At 58.6% G+C, this 23,755-nt stretch overlaps 2 protein-coding genes across 2 annotated transcripts; both read right to left on the bottom strand.

Annotated features, from left to right (window-relative positions):
- Positions 1 to 1,644: 1,644 nt before the first annotated feature.
- Positions 1,645 to 2,451, bottom strand: GJB3 (gap junction protein beta 3). The gene has a single exon (XM_074162001.1). The coding sequence runs from the start codon at positions 2,449 to 2,451 to the stop codon at positions 1,645 to 1,647; it is 807 nt and encodes a 268-aa protein (XP_074018102.1).
- A 7,974-nt stretch (positions 2,452 to 10,425) lies between these two features.
- On the bottom strand, positions 10,426 to 11,253 carry LOC141474126 (gap junction beta-5 protein-like). Its single transcript, XM_074161846.1, has one exon. The coding sequence runs from the start codon at positions 11,251 to 11,253 to the stop codon at positions 10,426 to 10,428; it is 828 nt and encodes a 275-aa protein (XP_074017947.1).
- Between the last annotated feature and the right edge of the window lie 12,502 nt (positions 11,254 to 23,755).

The raw sequence follows: 23,755 nt of genomic DNA, 5'->3' as shown, positions 1-23,755 counted from the left end.
CAAAGCAGACCCACACTGGTGCCCAAGCCACCTCCCAGTGGGACACGCTGTGCTGTTAAACCTTCTGGAGCATCTTTCCTGTGGCACAGGTTTCCCCGTGTCCAGGGCTGGCACCACAGGTGACACGGTGCTGGGGTGCCCATGGGAGCAGCCCACGCTGGAAGCGCTTTTTCCATGTCCTGGCACAGAGACACGTCACCCTCCTGGCAGCACGGGCATCACTGTCACTGCCACTCGCAGTGGCACGAGCCCTGGCTGTGTCAGCGCACACCGTGACATGCTCATGGCTGTGGGGGAGCGTGGGTGGGCCCAGCAGAGCTGGAAACGTGGCTAGCTGGAGCGCCAGCAGACCCTCCGCATGGCGCTGCTTAAGGAGAGATTAAATGGAAATCATTTCTATTTATTGTAATATTTATCAAGGTTTAGTAAATAATTGATGCTGATCCCTCCTTGATTTCCTCGGGGGCCAGCGTGCGGTTCTGCTGAATTAAAGTTTAACGACGCGTGACAAGCCGGGAGGTGGCAGAGCGGGCAGACGCTGGGCACTCCGGCCCCGGGGCTCGACCCGTGCTGCCCTGGCTGGGTGAGGAGTGAGGAGCACCCGGCCGTGGGCTCCTGGGGAACCTCTGCAAATCCATTTCTTCTGGTCTCACCAGTTCCCCTCGATTTACAGTGTGCAGAGCAGATCCCAGCGGTCACAAACAGCACAGCGTTTATTTGGCCTTTGGATCCGTAGCTGATGCTGTGTCTGACGCATCCGTCTGGAGTGAGGGGGGACACAAAGGCACCGAAGGGAAGCACCAGAGCCATTTGGGCAGGACGTCGGCATGGTGTTTGCATGAGCAAAGGGGGAAAAGCTGCTCCTACCCCAGTTTGCCAACTGGGGACTGTCACCGCACTGGGTGACACCAGCCTTCACCAGGCACCGACTGATGCATTTGTACTGGGAGCAGCAGAGCTGGAGGACCCAAGAGAAGCTGTTGGACCATGAGAATGCCCATTCTCCCTCCTGCCAGCCCTAGTCCCCGTGTGCCCTTCAAGCTCAACAGCTCCATCCCTGCAGCTTTGGGCTGGGCTGGGTCAGACAGCGATGGCTGCCACGGTGGGGCTGGCCTCTCGGCAGGGTCGTGCATGTTGTCTGTGTGTCGGTGTGATGTCCAAGCCCTGTGGCACCACTGTGGCAGAGCTCTGAGGCTGCCCTCACCTTACCTGCGTCTGCTCGGGCACCCAGGGGCCTCTCAGGGGACTTTAATTTGTTGGCTTTAGTCATTTTTCACATGGGTCGACTCTCAAGGGTTCGGGGGCTTGGCAGGCTTGGAAAGCTGCTGGGCCAAGGGAAGGCCAACCGGCTGGGACGGGCGAGCTCATAGCTCCTCTCCTCTGTGGAAAGAAGAGAAAACCTCAGGTGTGCCCATGGGCAGCCAGCATCCGCCTGCCACCAAGCGTGTCCGTGCTGCTGGGACACCCATGGGTGGGGACATGCCCATGACCTCAAACAGGAGAGTTCCCATGGATGTGTCCCCTTCCCCTTTAGAGCCATCAAGGTTCTGGCTGAAGAGTCTGGTGGTGGCATCCCCAGTGGCCAACTCTGAGGCCAACCATCCCTGGACACATCTCCCTCCCTCTTCCCCTCCCAGCACCCCATCAGACAGCAGTCAGGTTGGGAGCAGAGGCCCACAGGGCTGCCACACACCTAGTCTGGGACTTGTTGTCCTTCTCCTCTGTCTTGAGGTGGCACCGGCAGGTGGAGGCCTTGCTGTAGCTGACAGAGCGCTTGGTGGACTTCTTCCACTTCTGCGCACGCCGCACAACCCGCTTGAAGATGAGGTAGAAGATCTCACAGACGGTGAGGACGATGCAGATGGAGGAGGCTCCAACCATGAAATAGGTGAAGACTCTCTTCTCAGTTGGCCGAGCGATGTAGCAGTCTACTGTGTTGGGGCAGGGGTCCACTTTGGTGCATTTGACCAGCCGTGGCAAATCAAAGCTGTCCCACATCTTGTGGAGGAGATAGAGGAATAGGATCTCTATGATAAGTTTGAAGAAGAGGCTGAGCAGGTAGGTCCACCACAGCCCACCATGCTTCTTGCCTGTGTTGCTGTAGAGCTTGGGGCAATTCTCCCCATTCTTCTCCCGGTTCTTCTTCTCCCGGTCCTCCCGGTAGGCCACGTGCATGATGACCAGGAGGGAAGGGCAAGTGACAAAGATGAGCTGCAGGGCCCAGAGGCGGATGTGGGAGATGGGGAAGAAATGGTCATAGCAGACGTTGGTGCAGCCCGGCTGCCGCGTGTTGCAGTCAAAGTCCTTCTGCTCGTCTCCCCACACACGCTCGGCCGCCACCACGTAGACCAGCACACGGAAGACGAAGACCACGGAGAGCCAGATGCGGCCGAAGGCTGTGGAGTACTTGTTGACCCCGCTGAGCAGCGCCTGCAGCGTTTTCCAATCCATGGCAGCCGGTGGAGGCCAGAGTCACCTGACCTGGAGAAACAGCAGCAGAAGTGGTGGGTGAAGAACGGTGGGAGATTGCAACAGGGCAGCTCATCTCTCACCGCACTTAATTTCATGGACCTGCCAGAATCTCTCCCTCACCACGTTACGCTCATTTGGGGTGGAGGGACCATCCCACTCGTGGACAGTAAAGCCCAGCCCTGTGCTCTCCTGGTGACAGTCAGAGGTGACTCAACCTCTCTCCACTTCCTTCTGATGGAGGCTTTGCCGTAGGGGATGAGCCACCCGGCCAAGTCCCCAGCCTGACTGCGCATGTTGGTGTACATTGGCAGCGCAATCCCCCGGCGCGGGCCAGGATCAACAAGGGGAGGCCGTGCCGGGGGGGTTGGCAGGTGGGGTCGGCTGTGCAGGGCACTTGGCATCTCAGCAAAGGAAAGGCTTGTGGGGACACCAACCCTGTGAGCTGGCAGGTCCCTTGGGATGAGGGCAGGAGGGGGCCCCCACAGCACATTTCCATCTACGACCCTGTCTTCCTTCTCCCCTGCTGCTCGCAGGGGCATGTGCTGATGCCCACCAGGATGGACCCCCCAGTGCCTTACCCCCCCTTTCTGCCAGCCAGGCACAGGCTCACTGGTTGCTTCAAGTGCCCCTGATGCATCAGAGCTGCGGTGGGAAGGATGGGGGGTGGTGAGAGCCCCACCTGTACAGTGGGACCCTGTGGGAAAATGCCCGGGCAGGGGCAGGGCTGAGCTGGCTCCCCGTGGGTGCAGCACTGGACCAGCAGAGCTCCCGGTCTGTGGTCCCCAGTCCTCTTTCCTCCCCAGGGTTTTGTGCGGCTCAGCCACGCTCCCCTGCATGCCCTCCACCAGCGTGTTTTGGGGATGGATGGGGGCCTTTGCCATTAGGGAGATTCCAGGGGATCTCAGCCTTGGTCCCAGCCTTCCCTGAGCCTCAGTTCGGTGGGTAAAATGGGCTAAACTGGCCACCACGCTTTCCTAACGCTGAGAGCCAAAGGGGAAGCGGCAGCTGCAGAGCAGCGATGCCAGGACACACCAGGGACAGGTTCTCTCTCTCGCAGGTGACGCCCGAGGCAGCCCGAGCACGGGCAAGAGCGGGGCTGCTGAAAGTGAGAGTCCGTGAGTGTTACCGGCATGTCGCCCTGGCTGGCATCCCGCTCCCACCCCGCTCCCACCCCGCTCCCGGCAGTGCTGCCGGCAGCCCCGAGGCTCCGTGCCGGCCAAACCGGCTCCACGGCTCAGCCTGGGGCTGCCCCGGTGAGAGGAGGACAGCGTTCCAAGCCTGATCCGGAGCTTTACTTTACTGCTGCCTGGATTTACAAACCCCGGGTGATTTTCACCCAGAGGTGAGTCGGCGGCTGTTGACTCCTTGCTGTAAAGGTGCCTCCCGTGACAGAGCGCCACGGGACAGCGGGCTGGGTCCGTCCCGCACCGCTGGCTTTTAAGGAGCTGCTTTGAGTAACGCACACCCGCTGGTGGGAGCACGGGGGGGTGTGTGGGGGGGTGAAGACCAGAGAGAAGCACCCCACGATCCCAGAGTAAGCTAAGCCCTCAAAGAACACAGCAAACGGGCTGCTCCAATTTCAGTTCGTTCAGCCCCAAATGCCAATTCCTTCAACCCCAGCTCCTCAGGTCAATCAGTGCCACGCAGTCGCCTTCCCACTGCCCGGTGCCCACCCGGCGCCTCCGAGACGTACCTGGAAGAGGCTCAGGCTCCTTCCCCGCTCACCGGGGGCTGCGGGGTGGGAAGTGCCCAGTGTGGGGCATGGCCAGGGGCACGATGGCACACGGGCGATCACGGTCCCCTTGTCCAGGGAGGGCTGTGAGGCGCAGCGAGGTGTCCTGGGGCTGCAGGGAAGGAACAGAGCCTGGAGCCCTGCCTGGAGCCCGTCACTGGCCGGGGCCACCCCTCAGTGAGCCCCAAACCCGCTGCCGCACTCCCACGCTGCTGGACTGGGATGCACCGAGAAGCGCGGCTGGAGCCAGGAGTGGCCACGCTGGGGTCCTGTGCCAGTGTGTGCCGAGTGCCAGCACCTCTGCCCAGCCCTGCACACCTCTACTCACCACCTCATCCGAAACCGGGAGATCCTCCTCCCCAGCAAACCCGCAGCAGTGTGCCGGGGTGGGGAGAAATCCCACAGCTCCCGCCCAGCCCTTTCCCCTCCTCAGCCAGAAGCCGGTGCCCGTGGTGGAGCCCATAGCCCCTGCGTGCACCCAGGGCCAGTGCCCCCTCGCCAGCCTGCCAATTCACCCATGTCCCCATCTCCAGGTCCCCACGGTTGATGCCACCCAGTGCCCACTTGCCCGGCACCCACCTGCCCAGCTAAGCCCAGCGCTGGCTCTGGCCATGGACCCACGGCGGGGTGGGAAGGGGACGTGGGCTCCGTGATCAGCCCCGTGCCGGGATGTGGAGGGTGGTGCCGTGGGAGCCCCGCGGCCCGGCTGGCGCTGGCTGGCAGGCAGGCAGAGCAGGGGCAACGCTCCCGGTGTGCTCGGCTCTGCCTGCAGCGCCGGTTTGCCTGCCGTGAAGCCCGGCAACCCTCACCAGCCCCCAGCATGCCAGCCCGCTGCGTCACCGCCAGGTCCTGCCCCGCGTGGGTGCAGGGCGTTGGGCCCGAAAAGCGCCCAGCTCCTACCTGGGGTGCAAACCCAACAGAGTGGGGCTGTGCACCTTCTCCTCGGGGGGCTCGGCCTTTTTGGGTCACCAGGGAGGGCGGTGGGATGGAGGAGTGGTGCCTGGGGTGGCCATTGCTGCTCCTCAGGGTGCCATGCTGTGCCATCCCCCTGCATTGCCCCCCGGGTGCGCTGCCCCATGGGCCAGCGATGCTGGCACTGCCCCTGGGGTCCCAGCACGGCACTGCGAGCTGTCGGGGTCCCCACCTTTGGCCACCTAACACAGCTGCACCCCGTTAGCACTGCAGGGTCTGTCGTGTCCCCCCCCCATAACCTGCAGGTCCCCAGCAGCCCTGCGAGCACCCCCTGTCCCTACCCCCCTGTCCTGGAGGTACCTGCCCAGCCGGTAAAGGGACACAGGGAGGTGGCAGGATCCAGGTACTTTTTGGAAGCTCTTTCCCGTCCTCAGCCCTCCCGGGTGCCCAGGCTTTGTGTGCGCAGCGCTGAGTGTGAGTGGGGAGGGGAAGGGTAGTTTGTTCTGTTCCCAGTAACTGGGTGAGTCCGGCAAACAGCTCCCGTGGAGGTTCTTGTCTGTGCACATGCACACACACGCTCGGGTTGAACAATCAAGGCAGGTCAAATCCTGCAGCGAGATCAATGGAGCCAGATTCCTCCACAAGCGACGCCAGCGGTTCCTGCCGGGTGATGCTCCGTCCCCCGCAGGGGCGGCTCTGGGCACTGCAAACCCCGGGCAAGACCAGGGTGGCTGGGGACCAGCACTGGGCTCGCACCATCCCCCCAGCCGCCTGTCAGCCAGCAACCATTGCTAAGAATCACAAATTACGCAATTATAACCCACTTTTTAATGATTTTGCCTTAGTAATAGTTTTGCAACAGCTCATTGGTATCTCCAACCTACAGCAACCTGCAGCCACCGCCCTGCCAGCGCCGGGGCGTCCCAGATGGGACCTTTCCCAAAGAGTGGCACAGACCGAGCACGGCAGCAGGGACCCCTGCAGCAGGACCCTGCCCTGCCAGCTGCCTCCAGTCCTGTCCTCGTGGAACCCGGGATGTATCCCTAAAGGGACGGTCCCTGCCCCAGAGCAGTGGTGGCTCCCGGGGGCTGTGTCAGCCGGGTGCCCGACTCAGCCTCTCCCCTGGAGCAGCCCCATTTCGTGCCTCTGCAGACGTGGCCCGGCCAGGAATGTGTTTCCGCTCGCCCGTGGCTGCCCCGAGGCTTTCCTGGCATCACTCTGGCACACCCCAGGGCCGAGCGCTCCAAGGCATTTTTCCCAGGGGCTCCCTGGCCTGTGGAGCCCCTTGGGGCACCTGGCAGGGGCCACCCCTCCCATGGGGACACGTTTGAAGAGCCCTGCCGGGTGCTTGATGCTGTGAGAGGTTTGCTCCCCACACTTGTGGCAGACAAGGAGCCACTCACCCAGCAGCTCTCTGACTCCAGGAGGTGAAATAAAGCATGGGGGGGTTTCGCTGAGGTGGGGACATGGCAGGGAGAGGCCACGGGAGTGGGACCCAAAGCAAACCCTCCTGGGAGCCTGGGGGTGCAGAGGGGGGTGAGCCTGGAGCAGGGGGCAGGCACCAGCACCCTCAAAGGGAGGCCTCCGGAGCAGCCCCTCACCCAGGAGCTGCCTTTGCACAGCGCTATCGGCAGGATCAGGAATTTGAGCTATGTTGTTGTGGAGAGCCTCTCCATGAGGAATCTGGGGGCTGTGGCCTTCAAGATGAAAAACCCAGGAAGATGAGAACCACCGGCAGGTTTGATGTCTTGCGAAGGCAGCCGCTCCCTGCCCCACGGCAAACCCTGTAAGGGCCAGGTGAAGAGCAGGGCAGGACCCCCCCCCAGTAGCCTTTTACCTGCAATTTTGGCATTTCAGGAGAGGCCACATGGCAACGGCGAGAAAGTTCAGGTGCCTTTTGGAACAGGCAGAAGATTTCCCCTACGGCAGTTGGGTGGGGAAGGGAAACACCCCGTGTTTTGGAGTGTTTTGCGGAGCTGAGATGGGTAGTTGGGCATCCCAGCAAAGGGCAAAGTCCCTGCACCCCCTCTGCCATCTCTCTGCTGACTGATCTGGTGTGGGGACGGGGACAAGGTGCCAATACGGGTTGGCAGCTCCCAGCACCGGGGAGCCCTTGGAGAAGCCTTGGGTGCATGCACGGGCATGTCACCCTGCTGTCACCCCGCTCCTGCTCGGTGGGGCGATGGGTGACTGGCTTCAGTGCCAGAAGTGAACACTAAAAACACCCAGTGACTTCCAGCAGCCCCACCTTGGCTTCTCCATGAAGGAAAAAACCAAGCAGCAGAGCAGGCGGCCGCCAAACCAGAGGAAAACCTCAAAGTCTCTTTAAATGGCAGAAGGCAGCACTCGGCCGCCCGCCGGGGGCTGGGAGCCAGCCCTTCCTCTGATCTCCAGCTCCCTGCCTGCCGACAGCATCCTGACAACCCGCCTGTCCCGCTCCGGGCCGTGTCCCTGGGGAGGAGACCTCTCTGGCCGGCGCTGGGGCACGGGGAGTCACGGGAGCCTGGGAGCCGGGGCAGCCGCTCGCTCCAACACGCTGGATGTAAATCAAAGAGTTTCCCTTCAATTCCCAGCAAACAAGCAGTTTTGGGGCAGGGAATAAACAAACCCCCACTGGGAAGGAGAGGCTGTCCCTGAGCTGTGCCACCACGCACTGAGCCCCTCCACATCCCTGGCTGGGCTGGAGTTAGTGATGGGTTTGTTTTAAATCCTACAAGCAAATTTAATCCCTTGTATGATGATGCAAAGTCATACTCAGATTTTATTGTGACAACCCCCAAATAATTTGCTTTATCACCGACACCAGTCCTGCCTCTTAACTTCTGCATCCCAGGAGGTGGCGCAGCCCTGAGCCCCCCGTTTCTGCAGCACCAGCAGGGGCAACCTCAGCTCCCCTTGGTGCGGAGCCCAGAAACACGTCAGAAAGAAGGAGCCAAGTGTCCCCGTTTGTCCCGCCAGCCGCCGCTGATCCCAAGCCTGGATGGCGCAAGGCAGCCGGCGCTTTGCGGAGCGGCTGCAATTCTTGCTCGGAGCGAGATAGAGCAGCACAAAAACACACGGCAACTGGATGGCCCGGTCTCTCGCAACGGGCAGCAGCTCCGGCTGCGCAGAATCGGGGCAGGCGGGCAGGGTGGTTGCTCCGGGTCCCATCTCCGCAGCGATTAAGCGCTTGCAGCTGGGGAACACCTCGGGATTCTTGCTAATCGAGGGCAGCCTTGATCAACAGCAGCCAACCTCGCCGGAAAACAAACAGCTCAGCCCTCGCTCTTTAAATCAGAGGCAACGGCTTGCACACAAAGGACAGCTTGTATCCTCTGACATTAAAGGCCCCAGTAAAGAAAATAATTTTCAGGTGGGTAATCCAACAAGCACAGCAACGGGAGCAGACAGAAGGAAGGTAGAGTTCAGCACAGCCTCACATAAAGAGGGAAGAAATCCACCCGTATTTCACCATCTGCCTCTCTTACCCCAAAGGTCTCCAAACTCACTGGTGTCTTCACAAGGAGCCACCATGTGCCCAGAGGGTCCTGGGCTGGTGGCAGAGATCCCCCCCAGGGCTCCTCCACCATCCCCACCCTTGTGGGGTGGCCGGGCAGTCCCTGCAGCCCTGCCTGCCCTTGGCATCCCTCCTCTGCATCCCCATCAGCACACCCCGGCTGGTCCCGATCCCTAGGGTGGGCTGTGGGACAGAGCTCAGCTGTGCCCAGGGAGGGTCTCAGGTGGGTCGGGATTGCTGCAAAGGGGCAGCAGCTGTAGTGACCGATCTGAAAGGAGGGGCTGACGGCATCTCCCACACCCCAGGTCCGCTTCCTCTGCGGCAGAGCCAGCGAGCACTGGGGCTGCCGGTATTCATGGAAAAAATAATAATCGCACCCTCTAAATAAAGCGAAACCAGTAACAGATCGAGCTGCATGTTCAATGTTAATGTTACTTACGAGTGCATTTGCCATGAAATTATTGTTAATTATTCATCCCGGCTAATGCTCAGTTACTGTTGATGGCCTTAGAAATTGCAGTACCGCCTGAGTCATCGCAGAACGCGACATATTACAGCAATAAACAAGATCATATTCTGCCATTTAATGTTATTGTTTAATCAATGGTTGGGGTGTTTTTCCTCTCCTTTATTCAGCTGTTTTGCTCAGGTGTTTTTCTCTGGCCGGGCAGGAAGAGCCGGCAGCCCACGGCGGGCTCTGCCTGCCCAGCCGGATCCTCACCCCTGCACTTTGCTGCCACAGCAAGGACCCGCTCTTGTCCCCACTCAGCTAATGAGTGTTATTAATGACTATAGCATCAGCCTGAAATGGCCTTGACACCTGCGGTGCTGCTTATGTAGGGTGAGGGGTAGGGAGAGGGGTTCCCTGGGGGGCTCAAGGGTGCCTGTCCTGGCTGGCCCCTGTTCCACAACACCTCCAAGCTGGTTTGAAAACTTGTGACATGTTTAAATCTCCCACGCGTGGGTCCCCAGGGATGTTCACACCTCTGGGTGTGTCTGCCTGTGCCCAGTAGCCCATCTTAAATCAAGAATTTATTTATTTTTTTTTAAAGCCAGGGATTACAGGGAGGTAATTAAGCTGTCCTCCTTGCTCGCCTACATCCAGTGCCTGCTGAATGCAGCAAGAGTTCTCTTGTTGACTTTCTGGGTGTAAGGACAAGCCCTTTCCCAGGCAGCACAGACCTCATAACACCCCGCACATCCCAAAAACCACCCGCCCAGCCTTGGCGCTCCCCCTCTCTGGCCAAAGCCATCGCTCATGCCCAGCTCCAGGGGCTGCTCCAATTTTCAGTGGCTTTTTTCCAGCAGAATTGAACCTGCAGCCAGTGGTTTGCCCAAATTCAGCTGGTCCAAACCCAGCCCAGAGCTGGCCGTGGGAGCGATGCCTTTCCAGGGGCGATGGAGCCCTTACTCCCCTCTTGGCAGTGCTGTGCCCAAGGAGCAGGAGAACAACCGCTCTGGCCATCACTTTGTAGGGACAGACATTTTTATTCATTGCAATAACACCCTCGGGACCAGCTAAAGCCATCACAGCTGGGATGGTCTCAACCTCCCGGCACTGCTGTTGGTTCGCAGCCGCCGCAGAGCTGCTCGTCCCTGCTGGCTCTCGGGGACTGCATGTGTCCTACAGCACTGGGGTTACCCCAAGTTCAGCAGAACAAAGCAATGTGCCTTCCCCAGGATGGGAGAGGCAGAGAGCCCTTGGGCACAGCCCGACTCCAGGGTGCTGCCACCCCCCAGCACCAGGAGATGGAGATGGAAGAGAAGGATGGTGCAGGGTGGGCGAGCGGCTCCTGCCTTCCCCTGGGCAGCTCTAGAGAAGATTCTCCTCCTCGGGCAGTGTGCTGGGGCTGGAGTCCGTGGGGGGGATGGAGGCCGTGGGGGGTTTGTAGTCCACCCCATGGAAAACTTGCCCTCCCGTGCCCACGGGCTCGGGGTGGGAGAGGGCGCAGTCCTGGCTGTGCCGGCGGCTGTCCCCACTGCTGGCCAGGAGGCACTCGCGGCACCGCTTGCCGATCAGGTAGGCGGCCTCGATGAGGCTCAGCATGACACAGACGCAGGTGGTGACGACCATGAAGAGGGTGAAGATGGTCTTCTCGGTGGGCCGGGAGATGAAGCAGTCCACCACGTTGGGGCAGGGGGGCAGCTCGCACTTCACCACCCGGGGCAGGGTGTAGTTCCTGTAGAAGCGGTAGAAGATATAGAGGAAGACCACATCCACGCCAGCCTTGAAGATGAGGCTGAGCAGGTAGGTCCACCAGAGCCCCCCCCGCTTCTTGCCAGGGTTGGGGTAGATGCAGCGGCAGTTGTCCCCGCCGGCAGCACGGTGCCTTTGCTCCTTGGCTTCCCGGTAGGCCACGTGCATGATGACCAGGAGGGATGGACATGTCACCAGGATGAGCTGCAGGGCCCAAAGGCGGATGTGGGAGACGGGGAAGAAGTGGTCAAAGCAGACGTTGGTGCAGCCCGGCTGCCGCGTGTTGCAGTCAAAGTCCTTGTGGTCATCGCTCCAGACCCGCTCGGCTGCCACCACGTAGACCAGCAGGCGGAAGATGAAGACGAGGGAGAGCCAGATGCGGCCGAAGGCTGTGGAGTACTTGTTGACCCCGCTGAGAAGCCCTTCAAACACCCCCCAGTTCATGGTCCCCTGATACTGTTAGCTACCCTGGGAGGAGAGAGAACATACAGTGACACCGAAGAAGCAGCAAGAGGTCCCCATCGCATCACCTGCGTGTCCCAAAGCTCCTGCCCAGGTGGCCTCGGGGAACCATCTGTGGCCTTTGCTTGCACGCGGGAACATGCACCGACATGTGTCTCAGCACAGACCTGGTCCGGGTGATGCGTGTCCGCAGAGCAGTCCCCCCCCTCCGCGGGGTCATGGGGACCTGGCAAAGCTTCCTGATTCTGCCACAGCAAAAGCATCCTTCACCCACTGCCCGCCATGGTCCATGCCCTGCTCAGCCTCAGCCCAATGCCATCCTGCACTGCCCACCCCATCTCTCGCCTCGTTGCCCAGGTATTTGTTATTAATTTCCCTTACGTTGCCAGGCCCGGCCCAGGCAGAGGACAAATAGGAGCAGCCGGGACATGACTCACCCGGCAGCTCTGCGGCTCCACCGCCGCGTCCTCTCCCATCGCTGGAATCTGCCGTCGCCTCCGCTCTCCCGCCCAGGCAGCGCGGGACGAGCCCTGCGCCCACCCGCTCCGTGCCCACGCGCCGGGGTGGCCACGCCGGGCACAGCGAGCCGGCACCACGGAGCAGGGCCAGCGGGTCAGCTGGGGGGGCTGCAGAGCCCCAGGCAACACCGAGGGGCTGAGCCAGGGCTGGGCAGCCACGATAACCAATTTTCATCGGTTCAGACCAATCTCACCCCGTACCAGCGCTAGGAACCCCGGCAGCTGGTTTAACCCTGGATTGCATCGTGCCGGATAAACGCACCCCATGTGGTGTGGGGCTGCGTTTGGCACTGACCCTCCTTAAACATCTTACCTATAAGTAAAATAACAAGATTCCCCCTCGCTGGCAGCACTCTTAGGAGTGAACACATCCCGCTGCTCCGCACAGCCCGGGGTCTGCAATGTGCCTGCTCGCAGGGCTTGGGGGGGCCCACAGAAGCTCCCCAGGCACATACCCCCCCATGGGAGCCGGCAGCTCCTGTCTCACCGGGGCGATCCCCAGGGACTCACACAGCAACCCCAGATTTCTCCTTCCCCGCACACACGTCTGGCAGCAGCCCAGGATGCGCCCATCACCCCGGTGTCGGGTCGGGCTCTGCAGCAGACGCCTCTTCCCCAGCCCCAGCCGCACCTCACCAGGGTGGGGGGCTGCAGCAGGGGGGTGTTTCCATGCTGCTTACCTGCGGGGTGTCCCTCTGCCGAGGCCGGCGCTGCTGCCGGTCGGTGCTTGCCCACCGGGCAGGAGCTCATCGCCCGGTGCGAGAGACACCGGCGCCGCGTGAGTCATCCCTGGGCTCCTGGGAGTGAGGAGGAGATTCCCAGGGGGAAGGGATGGGGTTCAGGGCATGTGCTCCGTAAACTGCCAGATTTCCTGGGGCGAAGCGTGCGGGGGCCCGATCCTGCCCCCGTGCGGGGAAGGGCTGCATCGGTGGCTCCACAGCAGGGCACAGGGTGGGTGCTCGGGGCCAGTTGCCCCCAGATGCCACAGGGTGCCCAGCATGACCTGGGGTCCCTTCACCCCCTCCCTGTGGCCGCCTTTGCTTACTCAGACTTGATGTGGCCAAAGCTCTGGGAGCCCCGAGGCACCGGGACACCTCCCTCTATAATCCCTTTTTACCTAAACTTTGCACCGTGGCAATAACTTAGAGGAGCCTTTATCCCTCCCCACCTTCTGGCGAGTGGGCGGCAGTTGATTATTTCACTGGGAATTAATTAACCGCTTTTCCTGTGCTCCCCTCACCTGCAAGCTGGCACAAGTCTCTTCCCATCACCCTCTCCCTATTCCCAAAGCCCAGGAGCCCTCCCAAGATGAGCCCCCAGCTCAGAGAACCCCCTTTTTGATGCCTGACCCCCAGGCGCAGCGGGGAGCACAGAGCAGGGGTGGGGGTCAGATGGGTTGGGGGGGGTGTCCGAGGACCGGGTGCTGCGGCAAGGGGTGCCAGAGCCCAGGTACAGCTGGAGTCATTTGAGGAGCAAACACACATTTCATTTGCAATTCTGCTGGGTTTTTAAAAAAAAAGTAGAGAAACAAATCTAAACAGCTGTAAAGTAAATTACCACTGTTTGCGGATGGCTCCAGGGAAGAGTTCTGCAGTTTGAAATCAAACAAGCCCGTTTTTTTATTTTTTTTTAACGTGTCTGTGTGGTGGCTGTGCCAGGAAGGGGGTTCCCGGGGGCTGTGTCCCCCCGCGGGCAGGCAAGGAGGGCATCGAGCAACAGCCATCCCAGGGGCGTGAGGGGGATGTTCTGCCCCAGGCTTGCGGGTGTCCGAAGGGGCGCTTGTGGCTTTCTGGGTTAAAATCCCCTCTTTTGGGGATCTGCCAGACGTGATGGGCAGGTTCTGGGCCAAACGCTGGTGTTGGGCTCCAGGCAGAGCCCACCAGTGCCTCTGGTCCCCAGCCAGTGGCTCCTGGTGTGTCCTCTGCCCATGGGCTGGCGGGCACCGAGCTCCCGCAGCCAGAGCTCCTGTCCCACCGCTTCAGTTTTCTGGAGAATTCCATTTCCCACGGGCAGAAGGGGGGGTGCCGAAGGCTGCACCCTCCACCGGCTGAAACCAGCCAGCCCGCGCGAGCCCACGGTGCTGGGGACGCGGAGGTGTATTAATGGCAACACTTTATCTTCCAGGAACAAGCCCCATTAGTACATTTTCACTACAACATGAAATATTAATAACACTTTGCATTTATATAGCGTCATTCATCCAGGAGTCACCAGCCAAGCTCCTGACATGAATCAAACACCACAGCCAGCTCTGGAGGAGGCAGGTAAATAGGATTATACCCTTTTTCCTGCTGCACACACTGAGGCATGAGGTTTCTTCCAAGGCACCGGTGGTGCTTTGTGCCGATGCTTGTCTCAGGTGAGACCACCAGCGCAGTTCTGCCCACCGTCGGAGGATGCCACCCATCTAAAGCTCCTGGGGCCACCTGCTCTGCGTGGGGCATCTCCGTCCAGCCCACCCGCTTCGTGGGGGGATCGTCAGACAGGAGCTGCCGAAAAAACAAAGAAAAGAAAAAAGAAAAGCAAAACGCTTCCTTGGGCCACTGACACGTTGATTTTTCCTTGAAGGTTTTGGAACAGCAGGAAGTTTTTCCACTTTGATTTTACAAACAACAACAAAAACAACAATAATAATATTCAGAGCTTTTCTTGGTCCTTTGACCAAAAAAAAAGTCCAACTGAAGAAGTTTTGGGGGCGAAATAGCCCATGGCACCTCCTCCAGCTGGTGCCACGTTTCTGCCGTCGCGCTGACGGTGCAGGGACGGGAATTGTTCGGTGTCTCAGGAAACCCGTCAGCCCAGATACAGCCGGGCCCTGCCACAACCCGAGGGTTCCTGCGGCATGCGAGAGCAAGCAGACACCCAGTGGGGAAAGGGCTATTTTCATCTTATTAAAGAGCCTTGTATTTAAACCCTCCTTCAGGTCTGTAGCACAAGATGATTGCGGAGGCTTTTACACACTAACTCAGCAGGAATCGCTGCTGCTTTCGGTGCTGGAGCATGCAGATGCTGCTCAGCAGGGCGGAATCCCATTATCGATGCTGGATAAATACAGGAAAATAGGTGCTGGGTGAAGGTGGAGGGCGGGTGGAGAGCGGCAGGGAAGCTCTGTTTGCACAGACCAGCCGCCCGCTGCTCCCTTTCCCCGACCCCCTGTTATTCCAAGGCAGCAGCACCTTGTTTGCAGATAATTAAAGAACCCAAACAGATTAGTGAAAACTAAACACACAGGGCAGGCTGGATGGTGGCTAAAGCCCTGGGAGAGTCGTGTGAGGGTCCGTGGCTGCTGCAGCCAAAGTGACTGCTCTGTGCCTGGGTTATCCCCCCCTTCCCCGTCCCCATCCATCCCCGCTGTGCTGCATCCTGCACTCCCCCATCCTGACCAATATCTTCATCAATGACATGGACAGCCTCTGCTGGAGCCCCCCTGCTGGGAGGACAGGCTGAGAGAGTTGGGGGGGTTCAGCCTGGAGAAGAGAAGGCTCCGGGGAGACCTTCGAGCCCCTTCCAGTCCCTCAAGGGGCTCCAGGAGAGACGGGGGGACACTCTTGATCAGGGAGAAGAGCCATAGGACGAGGGGGAACAGTTTTAAACTGAAAGAGGAGAGATTTAGATTAGATATTAAGAAGAAATAATTTACTCTCAGGGTGGTGAGACACTGGCTCAGGTTGCCCCATCCCTGGAAACATTCAAGGCCAGGCTGGATGGGACCCTGATCTAGTTGAAGATGTCCCTGCTCATTGCAGGGGGTTGGACTAGATGACCTTTAAAGGTCCCTTCCCACCCAAACCATTCTATGATTCTACTGTCCTGAGGCAGCACTGCTAACGAGGCCACAGCAATTAAAGCACCCTGCCGGCACAGCAGGGGCTGAGGGCAGCGTGCTAATGAGGAGGGGGAGAGCAGTGCTGCCTGGCCAAGGTGTCTGGATCCAGCATCACGGAACAGACGCTGCAGCGGCTGGAGCTGCAGGTACCACGAGGCAAGGGGAGCTGTACTCACGTGCTGTACCCCACTGCACCCCCAGCACCGAGACATTGAAAGGACCTTCCACTGCCTCATTTCTGCCCCAAGAGCCGCTGATAATAATGCTTTCCCTGGTGCAGGTTTCCTTCACGTGGCCAGGACGGTGGTTTGCAGAGATGCTGGGTCTGTTCAGGAGCTCTCCTTTTGCAAACCTCTGTTCTGGATGAGAGCAGGCAAACCCTCCACGGCCAGCCTGGTAGCGGCCACCTAACATGGCCAGGACCCATTAATCTGCTAATATTTATAAGCGAGACTGCAGGGAGTAAGCTCATTTCTAGGAAGAGCTTAATTAATCACGGAATCAACCTGACTCGATGAGATGGTTTGCTACCGAGGAGATAAATCCGCATGGTCAGTGGTGGCTGAGGACGGGGACGAAGTTAGCAGGGACCTAAATCATGGCAGGTGATGGTGGTGAGCAGAGAAGGGGATGGAGCGAGCACAGGGACATCTCTCTGCACTGGGAAGAACGTGGTGGGGACACAGAGGGGAGATGCTGCTGTGAGGGGGATCACAGAGGGGAGGTGCTGCTCTGGCACTTTGCCCATAAGAGGACAGAAATAAGAGCATTTCCAGTCTGTGCAGACCATGACCCTGTGATGATGGCAAGGGAAGAACACAGAGGGCAAACCCATAACCTGGAAGGGATCATAGGCAGCCATTGGGTCTTACACCCAGGTGGGAAGGGGTCGGGGTCCCGGGATGCTCTCAAAGGGGAAGCAGGATCCAACCCAGCCCTCAGCCCTTGCTGACTGCTGCAAAGGGGTCCAGTCACGTCCATGTTGCGTCGTTTGGCCAAATAATCATCGTGCAAATGACATCTTTGCCCTTGCCGCTGACCTTGGTGTCATTCAAATGGACGACCCACCGGTCAAAGTCTTTATATCCTATTACCAGCCTCCTGAGTCATGCCTGTCCCCTGGCAAGTCATATTATTTTGAAATGGCAGCTAAATGGGAAAGAGGTCGTGCTCCCAATACGGTGACAATAGGACATGACAGCACTTTTCTGAGTGATTAAGCCTCAGGTGATGTCGGGGCTACAAGACAAGTGGCTGAAGGCTGAAAGACTTTAATCACCCCAGACATGTCGTCGCATCCTCGTGCTCCATCCTGCCGGGGTGGGCTTTCAGTGCGAAACGGGAGTGATAGTAAAAATAATCAAGCTCAACCTGTGCACCCACCAGTTAGTTATCCGTGCCGCAAGTACCGCTGTTAATAACCAGCCCGAGCAGCCTGTTGGCCCTCAAAGATCGTTCTGCAATAAATAAGCTTCGATGCCTTAAAACAACTGTCTGGGGCTGCTGGAGCAGACGCTAGATGGCATTGGGAGAACGCGCCGTGTGGTGCCTTCCCTGGAACAGTCTGGCAAAGCAGAGCAGAAAACTCAGGATGACGGAGCAGAAAATGTCTCTGCCGGCGAGAGGCTCCCAGCTCACCTTCAGCCTCGCACCAACCTTGCGGCGGGGCGGCACAGCAGAGCTCACGGCGCTGAGCCCCTTTGCTGAGCTAATAAAATAGTTCCTCCCTATATATATATATATATTTTAATAAGCAGGAGGGGGCTGGACTCCACTGGGCCGTTCGCTGCTCCCTGGCACCGGCACAGCTGTGGGTGCCTGCTCGGTGGGGGTTGCATGCCCCGGCTACCCCAAACCAGGGATGGCTACAAGGATTGGGGCTTTAGAGTTCAAAGCTGAATGTTGCTGCTGACCCGTCCCTCCCCTGCTGGCACCAGAAACCTGCCAGCTCCTTTCACATTGAAAAGGAAGATTTTTCTCCTGCAGACTGGGCATATGCTTTCCTGACCACCAGCAGAGGGGTCCGTGGGGAAGCAGGGAAACATCTGAGGTGGGGACTTGGGGGCTGCAGCCCCACAGCCAGGGAGAGGTGGATGAGGATTAACCCTGGAGAGGGCAGGGGCTGGGCAGGTTTGCTCAGGCAGGAGAAGGCAGAGCAGCAGTGGGGGCTAAGATGCCCCCCAACTCGGTGCCCTGGGAACCCCAAAAGGCAGACCCTGCCTGCCACCCGCCACCCCTCTGGCCCAAAATGCCGGGCCATGGGATGGTTGGGCTCAAGAGGCTTCTGCCAGGGACAGGCTCTGCGTCCCAGTGCCGGCATTTCACCCCAGGGCAGCGACTGCAGCTGTAGCCTCCAGCCAGCTCGGGGCTGTGACAGCAATAAGACAATGACAGCAAAGGGGCTCTGCACCCAGACGGATGAGCCTTTCAGCCCCCTGAGCCAGGGGAACTCCCCGGGCCAGCTCCCCCCCAGCACTGCAGATCTCACCCGTGGGATCAATCCCCACATGTGTCCTTTGCAGCCTGGCAGGACCCACCAGACCTTCTGCTGTCCCTGGGGCTGGGTGTCCCTCTGCCTCCCCTAGCACAGCCTGCTGGTGGGTGAGGACAAACTGGTGTCACTGGACATATTCTGGGGGAGAAATCGTCCCCCAGCAGTGCCCTCACAAGCTTCTTCATGTCCAGAGAGAGAAGGAGCACTGTCAGCCTTGCAGCAACCCTCGGACCATGCTGTTCAGCAGGGTGCTTCCCCCTATTCCAACAGCTATTTCTCCTGTGTCCTGATCAACCCCTCCCTCCAGATCAGCCTGCCAAGATCTGTTTATCTGTCTGTCCATCCACCCCTCTGCATCTTGCTCACCCCCTCCCCTGGCTGCATCAGTATTTATAGTCTCACCCCAGCCAGAAATGTTTGCAGCAGCCGGGATGAGTCAGGCTCTTTCCCCTTTTACTTGCTCCCCATCACCTCTAGCCTCCACCCCTGGTCTCCTTCCCCCCCCCAAAATCACCTCCTGCATCCCCATTGAGCTGAGCCGACTTTTGCGCTTTGTCTCCCAAGCGCTGCATGGTGCCGGCAGCCCAACAGCCACAATACATCTCCTGATTGCAGCTCACTGCCTTCCAGCCAGCCCCAGCCTCACGGCCCGCGTCTCCCTTCTGCGCTGCCGGTGGCAGAGGGCACGGCACAACATTACCGCAGCCCTCCCGCTCCTCCCGCCCTGGGGACAATCCAAAAGCCCCCAGCCCTCTGGAAAATGGCATGGCCAGGCTTGAGGTTGCTCTGCTCGTGTAGGTGGGAGCTGCTGGGGTGATGCTACGGTGTCGGAGGCATGGGATGCTCTCCTGCCCCAGCCTCCCATCCCGTGGGGCTGGGACTCCCCCTTCCCTCTTCTCTCTGCCTGCGCAAGGTAAGACGTAGCAGAGCCAAAACTCAAACACCCTCACAGGCACCTCTGCTACAGAGCTCAGCTTTTTTTGGAGATCTCTGCCCAGGCAGCCTGACGTTACAGCTTTCTTCCAAAGGCTAAAAACTTGCTCACACCCGAAGAAAAACACTAAATTAAAAACAACCCATCGCCTCCCCTTAATTTGCTTGTGCCGCTCCTGGGGACTCCGGGCAGCAAATGTGTGAAGCGAACTCTGAAAAGGGCCCAGACTTGGCTCAAAGCAAGAGATTTCACATCAGCGTGTCTTAAAATGTCAGCACTTTAATTAGCTGCCATCTGAAGCTGGAGTGGGTCTGTCTGGAAAACAGCTAGCAAACTGTTTTGCCCCTCTCTTTTTTTTCAGTTCAGGTTGAGAAATTTGTTCAAGCTGACCTTTTCCCTCCCAGACCCAAAAAAAGTTCCCAATCCATGTTGGCATTTCCTAAAAATAGGACAAAATAGCCTCCCCCCAAAATACCAACCAGCTGTAGGGATGTTGTCGCACTCAGCTGAACTGCATCGTGCCAATGCAGGGAGGAGCCAGGCATCAGAGGGCTTCAGCGGTGAGATTCCTGCCCCAGGGGAGACAAGGTGATGCTCCCGGGCTCCTGCAGTCACCCATGGCTGTGATGTGCCCCGGCACATCCTCCCGGCATCTCCCCAGGGCTCCCACCATGTCTCATCACCTCTTCATTAACCTGGAGGGCCCTGCGACATTCATTAGGTGCCGGTCTGGGATGTGCAGCAAACACAGTGGGACACTTAATGAGCTGGAGTTCAGCCACTCCATCAGCCTGGCTGAGCGGGGACGGCTGCACGGCGGCCCCCACACACGCTGCCACCATCCCCAGGGAGGCAGGGACAGGCTGGCACAGCAAACCAAGCCAGCAGGGTGAGGTTTGGGGGATGCAGGGTGCTTTTGAGGGGAAAATGGTCCCAGCTGTCACCCCCTGGACCTGTTTTCCTCTGGCATCTCCCCTGAACGGCACCTCGATGACCTGGACCTGAGCACAGGGGTGACACGGAGCTGATCAGCACCATCCCCCAGTCCCCGGCAGCCCCCAACCTTCTGCCGAAGGGGATGGAGCTGCAGGACCCCCTGAAAGCAACCTCCTGAGGCAACGCAGGCTTCCCTGCTGTTCTTCTACCTCCAACCCCATTTGGTGTCACCATCAGTGCTAGGGTTTTCCCTTCTATCTCCTTCCGACATTGCTGCCACATCCCCTTCATCCAAACGGAAAACCCTCAGCTAAAGTTATCTCAGATCGAGGTGTCACCTGCTCAGAGTTTTCTAGTGCATCATTTAAATTTCCAGTCTCACCCACCCTTTTCATTTTATTTTTTGTACCTGTAAGGCTGCCGGAGTCATAACTTACACTCCAGCATAATTTCTTGCTCTAAAGGATATGGTGAATTTCTTCACAATTTGCTGACCAGCTGAGAATGCTTCTCTAGGTGGGTTACGCTGGATAATTATTGGATTTCAGCTGCTGGAGACGGAGGTTTGAGACTCCTTATGCTCTGTGTGCATGTGTTAAATTAATCAAAGCCAAGCCAGAAGATGCACCTGAAAAACATGGGAAAGTAGGAGGCCACGATACCCCACCACGGCTGCTGGTCTTGGAAAATCTTGGTGCCCCACCACCTCAACGGGCCCTGGTGGCCCAGACAAGGCTGTCTCCAGCACAACATCTAAGAGCAGAAGCCACCAAAAGCCAGGGACCGCTGTCAGGAAGGGCCATGCAAGCGTCCACCATGGTGACGGCTGGGCACTGCCAAGGGCTCGGGGATGTTGGCTTTGGCTCTGAACTTGGCCTGGAGCTCAGTGGGCATCTTCTGTGAGATGGGCTGGTGCTGCATAGGCCACCGGAACCGCGGGGCCCTCTGCCCTCTGGAAATGGCAGAGCAGCAGTTGGTCCCTTTTGCAGAGCAAGGGAAAGCTCAAGGCAGAGAAATACCTTCCTCGGAGCCTAATGATTCCTCAGCACGTCAGAGGAAGAAGAGCGGGATCAAAAGCATCCTCCCTGCCTCCCCGCTCATTGACGGAGAGCCTGGAGTCCTGGCCTCGCGGTGCTCCGGCTTTGGTGGAGTGTGACACTCATCTGCGGCGTGGCATGCAATTATGGCTCGGAAAAAAGAAGGGGCAGATCGCCCCGGGCGTGGGAAGAATGAGAGCCAGACGCCTTTCATCCGCACCCCACCGTCCGCCGCCTGCCGCTCGCTATTCTTATCCCTCCTGATCAAGGCGAAGCGTTTCCTCCTCCTGCCATTGAAGCCCGGAGTCCCGGCATTGCGCGGGGAACCGGCCGGCTGCGCCGAGTGAGGGAAGGACCTGCTCCCGGCCCCATGCTGCGGGGCACGACCCTGCGAAGGTGGCTTTCAAGCTCAGAGACCGCCTCGTGGAGACAGAGATGTATGTACAGACGTACACGTACAGCTCTGCCGCCTCTCGCATGCGGAGGAAGGTCAGCCTTGGTTCACGCTTGATGTGGGAAATGCCGTAGCTCAGATGATGGCGGGCAGCGGAGGGACCGTTCATGCACCTGCCTTGGTGCCAAAGAGAGGTTGTTCCCTATGGAAGAGGAGAAAAGGTATTCTGGGAGGAAGCTTTGGCCACTGGATTTAAAAATCTCCTCGTGTTCTCATGAGAAAGACTATGACTCTTGCTTTCTGCTTGGGCAACTTTGCACAAAACTCTAGCCCTCGTGAGAAAAACGAGATCCCATGAGTTACGATGGCAAGCGGTCACTCGGGGCTGCTGGGAGAGCTGCCAGCTTGTGCCTTGCTGCCCTGGAAGATGATGGAAGTTGCTACTAGCACCATCCATGAGTAGAAAACGGAGCTACCTTGGTGGCAAGAGAAAAAAATGAGTCCCCAGGAGTCTGGGTCCATTCAGCCCCCACAGCAAAGGCTGATGCCCAGAGCAGGCAGCATAACGCAAGTTCAGCAAGTGCTTGAAGAAGGTGATCAGGTCCATTGGCGCTGACGTGAAGCCAAGTCAGCAGAGCTATCCCAGGGACCAAAAACATTAGAGGAGCAACCCAGGAGACGTCAAACTCACCTGGTGATGCTCACAGTTCCCATCTGCTACCAGAAGACTTTCCTTGTGCAACTGATGCTTCCAGGCTGCCTTTGCCCCTCGTGTATGACTTGGCTGTCTCTGGTTCTTACAAACTGCTCCAGGAATTAACCAAACACAAGGTTTCTGGAGATGCTGGAAGGGGGCATCAGAGAGCACCGGCCAGGTCTCCAAGAGGAGCTTCTAAACACACCCAGCTCCCCGTGCCCTCAGGAGCAGAGCCAAGCCAGGACTGCAGCCCCCAAACAGGGGCTGGGCTGGAGGGACCCCACTGAAGTTGACCTGCTCCATCACCATGTCAGACCCTCACGTCTCCTCCAGCCCAGCTGGAAACAGTGGTCTGGGCAGCTTGCCCTCCCTCTCCCACAGCTCTCTCTGAACTCCTGGCCCTGCAAGGATCTCATCATTGAAACCACCAGCACCAGGGAGAAGGACAAACCGCCTGTTCTCTGCCAACCTCCCACCACTTCAGGTGGAGCAGGAGCCCACCTCTGGTCTCCTGCACCGCAGGCAGCCCAGCCCACCGCAGCTGCAGCCAGGGTCACAGGCAGCAGGACACGTGTTATTAATTGGCTGGGAGAGGCATCATTATTCCCAGGCTCCTTCCTAGGGCAATCTTCATGCTGGTTCAATAAAGCTGCAGGGAATCACCTTCATTATCCTGAAGGATCCAGGAGCTCTTCCCAGACGTCAAACGCAGCAGCAGCCCTGAGGGCTCTTGCAGAGAAATAAAAGTCCAGTGAAAGTTCAATTCTTCCTTTACTCCTGGGGAACTTCTTGACACCAACCCCAAGCTCACACACTGACGAATGAATCCTTGTGCTTCAGGAACCAGGGCTGGTCCCTCCCAGGCGCTGGGGATCACACGTGGTCGGTCCCTCGCAGTTAAGGGTTTATGGAGCATCACAGTGGGGATGCCCCAGCGTCCTGGGGAGATGCTGAAGCCGAACGGCCCCGTGGAGAGGAGCAGCTCCATCCGCACAGCCCGGGGTGGGGAGCTGCACAGGGCTCCTGGCTGCAGGTTCATGCCTGACTGCAATCAATATAACCTTTCAAAATTAATCTACTTTCTCCTCTCTTTTGCACACAAATACAGTTGCCTAAATTCTTCCCTTTCCATGACATTTGGGAAAAAAATTCTCCCTCAGTGGAATGCTTTTTTTACACTATAGACTTTATTACTTTAGGGGGAAATTAAAATAAAGGCTATTTTTTTTTTTTTTTGTGTGTCTGCGATACTGGGAAATAAAGGTTATTTCTCCCACCTCCTCACCACATCCAAACAACTGCCAAGCAGAAAGAGCAGAGCAGTCAGGACAGCCGGGGTCTGCTCCCAGTGCTCCCAGTCATCCTGCTTTGAAATCGGGGGAAAACCACTGCCAAAAGTTCACGGTCAAAGAGCTGTGCCCCAGGCCGGTCGCCGGGGGCCCGGGGTGGCTGTTCAGCACGGCTGGGGCAGCCCCAGCACGAGCGCAGGGAGCTTCTGCCTTTCGCTCTTGCTCCCGATTTCTAAATATCTGAGCAAAACTGGCAGCGACGGCCGTCGGGCTCTCCATCACCCGCAGCCTGGGCAGGGAGAGCGGCTGAACCCGAGCTGAGGAATTGGGAAGAGGGAAAGGATGACCGGCCCAATTTA

This window comes from Numenius arquata, chromosome 21, assembly GCF_964106895.1.
Source record: "Numenius arquata chromosome 21, bNumArq3.hap1.1, whole genome shotgun sequence".
Taxonomy (NCBI): Eukaryota; Metazoa; Chordata; class Aves; order Charadriiformes; family Scolopacidae; genus Numenius; species Numenius arquata.
The sequence above is the reverse complement of the archived record's forward strand: the minus strand, read 5'-3'. Positions and strand labels throughout refer to the sequence as shown.

Bases quoted from the DNA above. Each gene is read 5' to 3' on its own strand.
- GJB3 (XM_074162001.1), bottom strand. From the start codon at position 2,451: ATGGATTGGAAAACGCTGCAGGCGCTGCTCAGCGGGGTCAACAAGTAC.
- LOC141474126 (XM_074161846.1), bottom strand. From the start codon at position 11,253: ATGAACTGGGGGGTGTTTGAAGGGCTTCTCAGCGGGGTCAACAAGTAC.